Source organism: Apis dorsata, unplaced genomic scaffold (genome assembly GCF_000469605.1).
Source record: "Apis dorsata unplaced genomic scaffold, Apis dorsata 1.3 scaffold_248, whole genome shotgun sequence".
NCBI lineage: Eukaryota > Metazoa > Arthropoda > Insecta > Hymenoptera > Apidae > Apis > Apis dorsata.
In genome coordinates this window covers 432,730-442,361 of record NW_006263527.1, presented here as the reverse complement: position 1 = coordinate 442,361, position 9,632 = coordinate 432,730, and the positions used below count along the sequence as shown (strand labels likewise).

The following is a 9,632-nucleotide window of genomic DNA, read 5'->3' as shown; positions in this document are numbered from 1 at the left end:
CACTCGCTCGCTCGCTCCTTCCTCCATGCATTCTTTTTTTCTCTCATTCATATATTTTTCTCTCTTAGAGAATATCAATCATTTAAATACCTTTTTTCAGAGATGGAAAAAATAAACCAATATGCTTCAAAGAATGGTTTTTACCTTATTTTTTAGCTTCTTAAAAAGATGCAACACTATCAAGAAGTGAACTAAGAAAAAAATATAAATATTAAAAGTCTAATAATAAAGCACTGTTCAGACGAAATACACGCAAAAATATGAATTCACAATGAGCTAAATTAGTAATGAGAAAAATTGATCGGATCGATCAACACAAAAGATAAATAATGACGCGCAATAATGTTCATTTTATAGCAATCTTGCACACAATAGGATATCTTCATAAACTATCATCGCTGTCATCGGCATGAGCTTCAACTGAGACATTTGCAGCGAGTCCCGCAGCACTTGCTTCTCTATTACTTTCAATCTCTTGTTCCATTGAATTATTTTGCATCTGTTGTTCGTCTATATGTATATAGGTATAATATGACAATAATATTAAAAATATTAATAAATTTTAAAGTTTAAGTTTTAAAGTTTTAAAAAAATACTTAAGTTATAATAAAATTTCATTTATGTAAAATTTTTTTATTATATTTTTTATTTGCACAATGTATTATCAATATAACTATTTACCTGATTGAGTTGCTGGAGATTCTTCTTCTCCTTGACCTGGACCTAATATAGCTTCTTTAATTTGACTGTTGACTCCCTTTGGATCTAAATCTGTTGCCCAACTAAAGTACATTAGTGCAAGATCTGTATTTCCCAATTTCTTATGTACCTATATAAAAAAGAACAAAAATAAAAAAGAAAAAATAAAATGTGACATATAATATACGAAAATCATAATAATGCTTACTTTTCCTATTGAATAATAGACTAGAGATTCTTTGGGTACAATATTTTTTAATTCTTCAAATTCTCTAAGTGCTTCCATATGGCGACCAATTGAAAAATTAATACTTGCACGGTGAAATTTACACAATGTATTATCGGGATCATTTGAAATTGCAGTATTTAGAGTTTTTAAAGCTTCATCAGTTTTTTTTAATGCATGTTGTACAACTCCGATGTGACACATTATTGCCGAATTTTGTGGATTAATTTGTAAAGCACGTTGAAAATGCAATTCTGCTAGACTATACTGCTCTTGTTTAGAAAATATTGTTCCTAATCCAAACCTGTAAAACAAGGAAAATTTTTTTGACTATAAAACAATAAAATTATTTTATTTGTTAAAATTGATCTTGTAATAATCTAAATTTTTCCTCAAAATATAAGTTAGACATGTAAGTTATAATCATATATATATTTATGTATAATTTAATAAAATTTACCATGCATTATAATGCCTAGGATCAAGTCTGATAGCATTACGAAATGCAGTAATTGCCTTATCCAGTTCTTCTGTCAAAACATATTCATGACCAAGTAGTGTATAAGCATATGGAAAATTGGGATCTACCTATATTTGAAAAACAAAACTTTCATTTCAAATATAAATTTATTATTATATGAAACATATAAGATAAAAATTAATATCTATATTAAAATATAAAAAAAAAAAAAACATACTTGAATTGCTCTTTGAAAGAATTTAATTGCTGTTTCATGTTCTGTTTGTGCAGAAAATAGATTTCCAGTAGCACACCAAGCAGCTGGAGAATTACGATCTTCAGAGACAAGTTCTTGTGCAAGAGTAGACAATTGTACTTCAGCATGCAAATGCCATAAAACTGTACTATAAATTTCCATAAGCTCAGTTCTTTGAGGTTCTAATTGTCTCACTTCAGCAAAATAACTATTAACAAATATTAAATTAAAATTTCTTAGCAATTAATTTAATTTCTAATTTTATAATTTTAATAAAACTAACCTAGCAGCTTTTTTATAATCTATCATTTCAAAATGTGCACGAGCTAACATAGATAATACCCATCCTGTATTATAATGTTGTGCTGGAAGAACAGTTAATATTTCAACAGCTTGAGTACAATTAAATTGACTTAAATGTTGATACGCCAATCCTAATTCTTGTAATAATGACATTAAACCCTCTGAAAGAATATATATATATTATATATAAAAATTCATAAAAAAAATTTTTCCAAAACAAAATTATATTATATTAAAAATTATATTAAAAACATACCAGCACATTGTTTTTGAAGTGTTACTGCACAGATATTAGTACTACTTTGATTATTTAATGTATTTACGCTAGATACAGCTTTTTCTGATGTAATTGTTTCAGTTTTTTCTTTTTCATTTCGATTTCTTTCATTTAACTCATTAAAATTAGCTTTATTTAAATTAGTTTTTGAAAGTCTAGCTTTTGTTTTACGAGATGGAGACTTTGGAGTAGCAAATTTATTTCTATTTGGAGATTTATTATTTTCCTAATAAAAAAAAAAAAAGATTACTTTTAAATGCATTTATAATACATCTAATGCATTTATAATATAATATAAATTAAAAATGAAAAATTACAATAAAATAAAGAAATCTACCTTGACTGAATAGCTATGACTGAAGAGTCTTGATGAACGTCTAACATTGGTTCCTTGTAGAGTTGGTGCTGCTGGTGTTGGGGTAGTAGGTGTAACTGTTACTATATTTGCACTATTACTCGTATTTCCTGATTGTGAAAATACTGGTTTCCCTTGCTGTAAAGGAGTTTCTTTTCTTGACATTAATTGCTATAAATTAAAATATTTTATATATAATTTAATATATTATATGATATGCTTTTAAAAATTTAACAATTACTACTCTCAAATCTTACCCCTACATGAGCCCTTAAACTACTAACACGTTTTGCTAAACTTTTTTGATCATTAGCTTCTGTAAGAGTAGTATGCGAAGGTAAAACTGTTGGTTCAGGTGTATTACTTTCCAACGGTAAAATGCCAAAAGTTGGAGTAAGAGGGCTCATTGTATTATTGAACATACTACGATACCGTGGAAGCTTAGCTCTTGGTGATATTGAAGAACAATTAGTATAATGTGTAGACAAAGTTTGTGGACTTTCATCTGTAGAATATAATCGTATACCAGGTCCCACACCATTGATTATAGTTGATGCTGCTGTCATTTGTGCAGGAGTACTATAAAATATATGTAACATATTTATATTAAATATCATATATTAAATATATCTTTACATATTTTAAAAATTACATACTTACATACTAGTACCATTTGTAGTAGGTGTACTATTAGAATTATTAGTAGGTACAATGAGATCAGATTCAGTTGTATAAGTAGGTGGAGGTGTACTACCATGGCACATTGCAAAATTATCTAGCTTATCTAACTGAAAAATTTTTGTAGGATCTACTATTTCACCAACATTGCATAATTCTTCAAATGAATGCCAAAGAAATGGATTTAACTTCAAAGCTAATTTATGTGCATCATTTCCTTTTGCTGTACGCATCATCTTATAATAAATCTTTGCTATAATCTGAAGTGAGAAACATGCATGTTCTCCAAACTGAGTTGCTATTTCTTCCAAATTTTTTAACTGCTTATAATATCCTCCAATTATTGCTGCTTCTGCTTCTGCATATCTGAAATTAAAATATAAAATCATATAATTACATCAAAATAGCAAAATGAATTAATTTTATACTTACTTCTCTAAGTCATAACAACATTTGGCTAAAAGAAACCTGCATTGTGCAGAATTTGGTGCTTTTTTAGAAAGTAATGCATAAGCTTGTCTAATTCGTCCTGATCGATAATAACATGTTGCCAAAAGAAATAAAGTTTCTTCTGTGTCAACTATAAAATATTTTAAATAATAATATAATATTATAATTAAATATAAAAATTAGATAGAAAAAAAATTAAATATTATAAGAAATCATTTAAAAACTTACCTTCTGCACACAACCTTTCCGCTAAAAATATTGCATCTGGATAAGCATAATGATTTAAACAATGCCATATGGCCGCCTGTAATCATACATATTACAATATATTGATATAATATGTATACACATTTAATTAAAATATTTAATCATATCTTGATAAATAAAAAAGTACATAACTCATATTTGTTATTGTTAATAATTGATATATAAAGTTACATATTAATACTCATAAAAATTGATTAATTTAAGTGCAAAATATAAAAAATTCATAAATGTTCTGGAAACTTATACTTATTTATAATCATATTCCTATTTATTTATGTCCATTTTATAAAATCAAACAACCCTAAAGAAATAATTCTTATAGAAAAATATATTTAGTACAAAATGAATAGGAACTATGATAACCTGATAAATGTTATGATTGCATAGAATCAATAATATATTATAAAATAATATATAAAATTCAAAATCAATTATCCGTTGTACGATAAATATGTGCGTAAATGATTTTAATTTCTTATGTCAGTATCAGTAAGTGTGAATACATTTGAACAGAAAATCACACGTCAGTGGCAACTTTTTCTCAAACTCTATTAATTTTACCTGCACTGGCTCCTGTACAATCATTGTTTACACGGCAGACTCGGTCATATAAGAATAATCTCAAACGTTTCAAGAAAATTTAATGAAGAAAATCCAAAGTCGAATGACCGCTATGTATAAAAATTTCTTAGGAGTCCATCTTTGCTCCGATTCTTTTGAAGTGAAAACCTGACTTCACAACAAAGGTTTACCAACATTAGAGAGATGCTAATTGCATAAAAGTTGACATATTCATACAAGAGTTATTATGTTCTTTGATATTATAAAATTATTTTAGTTAACTAATATCGGAAAAACAAATAATATCATAAGTCAAAAATAATAATCAATATCAAAATTATAAACGATATTAATAACATATAATTAATCACAAAATTATATTTATGTTGGTAATAAAAATTTCAAGATGAATACGAATATACATATTTAAGAATAAAAATACAATATATTACAAATATATATTACATTTATATATTTCATAAATAATTATGAATAAAAAGATTTAAAGCTAAAATTTAAAACTAAAATGAAATATTTATTTATATTAACTGAAAATAAATAAAATAAAAATATATATTTTTATTTTTATTAACATAAAATTAAATTAATTTTTAAATTATATATAAATACATAATTTTTTAAATTATAAATAATTAGATATAAATTTAATAATAGTATTTAAATAGTATTAAGTTCCGTGATTTTTTGATTGCAAGAAAAATATAAACAAATTTGAAGATTGAAAAAAATCTCAAAAAATATTTGATAGAATACGTTCAACAATATAAAAAAAATTCGATCCAAAAGATTAATTCATCGTAATAAAGTTTATGAATTTGAAGAAATTGTTATAAAAAAAATGGAAATGTAAAAATAAATGATTTAAATAAGATAAAATAATCTACTAATAAATATAAATATAAACAAAATTTATCAGATATTCCATTTTGAGTAAAAATTATGGTAGAAAGAACTGAAAAAATACATCTTAGAAACATAAAAAAAATATCTATAATTTATTAAACGAATATGAATTATGTAATAAAAAAAGTATTAAAATTAAAAAAGTTTTTAATGAGATGTAAATAAATTTATTTAATAAACAAGAAAAAATAAATTTTTTTTTAAAAAACTTTAATATGAATCATTATAATATTACAATATTATATAATATATCCATGACGAAATAATGCATTAATCTTATAGAAATAGTATAATATATAGAATATATAGAATATATAGAATAAAAATAGTATAATTAAAGAAATAAATTCATGAAATTGAATTAATGAACAAAAAATACTATTCAAATGTAACTATAGAAGAAAAAAAGAATATGTTTTTGCAATTAAATATAAATATATTAATATATCAAATCATACATGTATTATAATATCAACATGTATTCATTCAATTTTTTATATTAGGAAAATAATTATACTTTAATATTTTTAATTAAATATAAAAAAATATTTCGTCTTATTTTAAAATTTTTTCTATTAATCGATTATTAAAATATATAAATATAATATATATTGTATTTTTATTTTTAATATTTATATTCATTTTCCCGCCAAATTTCATTACCAACGTAAATATACATTCATTTTTTTATAAATATAATATAAATATAAATTTTAATAAAATAATATTTCATTTCTTCAATGTGTTATAAAATCACAAGAAAAAATTAAATTTTCATTATCAATATAATTTATATTATATTTATACAATATAATGTCATATGTTTTTAATTTAATATATTGTTTAAAATTTATTTATTAAAACACAAAAAAATAATAAAGTTTTTATCATTTATTACATACATATTTAAATATTTATGCAAATTTTTAGGATATAGGAAATTATAAAATATAAAATTATTAATATTAATATCAAGAAAAAATGTTTATATTTATTATAAATACATTCATTATATATTCTGATATACTTACTTTATTCTTATGTTTTTTTCTTAAAAAAAATCTTCGATATTATATAATATAACACAAACATAAAATTTTGAAAATTTAAATAATTTGTCATGGTTGGTAACAAATCAAAATTTGAAAAAAAAAATTTACTGTTAACTGAAAAAATATAAAATAAAATATTAATTTTAAAATACATTAGAGAATGTAACAATGTTATATCTCTATATAAAAATTTATATGCTAATGTTTGATAAATATTAATAAAAAACTAAATCAATGAATTCAAAGTAATATATTTATATGTGTATAAGTTACTAATTTGAGCAATAAAAATTGCATTTTGCAATATTTTATTTATCAAAATAATATCATAAAAAGATTTAATAAACATTTTATATAAATACATCTTTGAAATTATATATATTTTGAAAGAGAAAAATATTGATTTTATTAAAATATTAATAAATTTGTCATACTAAATATTATATAAACTATATTTTAATAATTTTTTTGCAAATTTATATATATAATAATTATGTAAGTACTTATTTTTATTTTCATATAAGGATGAAGATAAAAAGGATATAAAAGGATAATACAAATATTATTTTACAGATTTTTATAAAACAAAAATTATGTAAAATTATTTTATAAAGATGTATTATTTATTATGTCCTTGTTTTGAAACAATTCTTCGTTTGATGTCAAAAATCAAATTAAAGTATGTTTGCATTTGTATTGGTCTTATTACAGTACTTGATTTTTTTGGAGCATTCACACATTTATTTGAAATTACATATGACTCAAATTTTGTTTATCCATATGAAGGTGATGTACATGAATTTGTAAATGCATTACGACATAATGAAAAACCTAGTATTGAACCTATAAATGAATATAAATATAAATTTTTACTGAATAATCAACAAAAATGTGTAGATGCTGCACATAAAATTTTTCATGTTGTGTACATAGTAAAATCTGCAATAGAAAATTTTGAAAGAAGATCAGCAATTAGAAATTCCTGGGGTTTTGAGAAAAGATTTTTTGATGTACCTTCGAGAACAATCTTTATGTTAGGTATATATCCACATAATGATGAACTTCAAGCAAAGGTAAAAATTGAAGCTGCAAAATATAAAGATATCATACAAGCAGATTTTATAGAATCATATTACAATAATACATACAAAACTATGATGAGTTTTAAATGGTTAGTAAAATATTGCTCTAATTCAAAATTTTATATGTTTGTTGATGATGATATATATGTTTCTGTAAAAAATGTTTTAAGATTTATAAGAAATCCGACTAATTATCCTGATTATTTAAAAGAACCTAAAAAATTTGATATTCATAAAAGAGAAATTAAAAGTAATGATGAAAAAAAAGAATTAAATAATGATATTATTACACAAAAAAATATACATATTCTTGATAAAAAGAATTTATTTGTTTATGAAAAATTAAAAAAAACAGTTTTCAGGGATCATATTATATATGGATTAAAACAAGATACTTATAATAAAACTCTAAAAATTAATTATAATAAAGAAAATAATACAAAATTAAAATTTATTCAGGAAGATAATCTAAAAAATGAATTTATATTGAATAGAATAAAAAAACAAATTTTTGATTTTGAACTTCCAGAAGATATTAGATTATATGCAGGATTTGTATTTATATCTTCACCTCATCGTCATAAATCTTCTAAATGGTATGTTTCTCTTAGTGAATACCCATACCATTTATGGCCACCATATGTTACAGCTGGTGCATATATACTGTCTAAAGAAGCTCTTTTAGATATGTATTATACTAGTTTTTATACTAAGCATTTCAAATTTGATGATATTTTTTTAGGCTTAGTTGCAAAAAAAGCAAATATAGAACCTTTTCATTGTGAAGAATTTCATTTTTACAAAAAAGATTATACAAAATTTAATTATAAATATGTAATAACTTCCCATGGATATGGTAATTCAACTGAATTATTGAATATATGGAATGAACAAAAAGCTCTTGGTAATGCCTAAATTTTCAATTGTATTCAAAATATTTTTATTAAATGTTTTAAATGTGAATTAAATGTTTAAATACATAAAAAATAAGTGATACAAAATGATATTTAAAATGATAAAATGATATTTAAAGTGATATTTAAAATATTATTAAATAATGGAATCAAGATCTTATTTATTTTTATTTTCTATGATATTTATTTAATATTTGTATAATCTTTAATTAATGATTTAAAATATTATTCTTGTTATTGTTATTATTATGCATTAGTTATTATTGGTCATCAGTAAAAATACATATGTTTAAAAATAATATTTAATATTTAATACTATTAAATATGTATAAATTTTAAAACTATATTATAAACTTTAAAATGAATTAATAATGAATTAATATATTATAAAATATTGGAAATTAAATAAACTCTAATATATATATTCTATAAAATTAATTTATTATAAAATATATTTAGAAATAGTTTCGAAAATAGATATACATAGATCAGTCTTTATGTACACAATAAGTTATTATGTGACAAATAATCAATTATGTTTTTATATAAACACAAAATTTATCACTAATATTTGAATAATTCAATAATTATTGCAATAATTATTTATGTAATATATAATATATAAACAAATATATAATAATATATAAAAATTATTATCTCATATATTTCATTAACAAGAAAAAATTATTTGATAAAACCATCCTTATGTAAAAAATGAAAATATAATTATAAAATTACAGATTATAAAAAAATAAAACATAGTATTATATAAATAAAAAATTTAAAAATTTTAGAAACTATATTGCAAATGTTTAAAATATTTACAATTTTATATTTATTATTATAAAATTGTTATAATAACTTCTTCTCTGTTTACAGCTACAAACTTAATAAGATACATGTGACCTTAAATATATGATTAAAAAATTTTTTTTTAATTTATAAATTCAATATTTCCCATTTTAATTTTTATTTTGCATTATTTTTATTACTGACTTTGTTGTTTATCCATATTAGTTTTAAGTAATGTTTGATCTAAATTTGTAGCTTCTCTCTTGATCATATTTAATAGAAGTTGTGAACTTTCCAAAATCTGCAATTGTAATAAATTTATATAAATTTTTATAA

General features: G+C 21.6%; 3 protein-coding genes across 3 annotated transcripts in view; 1 reads left to right on the top strand and 2 right to left on the bottom strand.

Moving 5' to 3' along the window:
- Positions 1-34: 34 nt before the first annotated feature.
- On the bottom strand, positions 35-4,730 carry LOC102680387 (cell division cycle protein 27 homolog). The gene is made up of 13 exons (XM_006616027.2): positions 4,533-4,730; positions 3,933-4,008; positions 3,687-3,834; positions 3,237-3,620; positions 2,834-3,155; positions 2,559-2,747; positions 2,201-2,447; positions 1,925-2,105; positions 1,624-1,849; positions 1,386-1,513; positions 908-1,229; positions 682-829; positions 35-510 (listed from the first exon to the last, which is right to left on the bottom strand). Exons 1-13 carry the CDS (start codon positions 4,554-4,556, stop codon positions 383-385), a joined length of 2,523 nt encoding a protein of 840 aa, XP_006616090.1. The 5' UTR covers positions 4,557-4,730; the 3' UTR covers positions 35-382.
- Positions 4,731-7,078: 2,348 nt separating this feature from the next.
- LOC102680521 (beta-1,3-galactosyltransferase brn) lies at positions 7,079-8,631 on the top strand. The gene has a single exon (XM_031510629.1). The coding sequence runs from the start codon at positions 7,123-7,125 to the stop codon at positions 8,503-8,505; it is 1,383 nt and encodes a 460-aa protein (XP_031366489.1). The 5' UTR covers positions 7,079-7,122; the 3' UTR covers positions 8,506-8,631.
- Positions 8,632-9,486: 855 nt separating this feature from the next.
- The window catches only part of LOC102680656 (Sjoegren syndrome nuclear autoantigen 1 homolog), a 2,420-nt gene continuing 2,274 nt past the window's right edge, over positions 9,487-9,632 (bottom strand). The window contains exon 4 of the mRNA XM_006616029.2: positions 9,487-9,597. Coding sequence (XP_006616092.1) covers positions 9,493-9,597 — 105 coding nt within the window. The 3' untranslated portion in view covers positions 9,487-9,492. The remainder of the gene's footprint in view (positions 9,598-9,632) is intronic.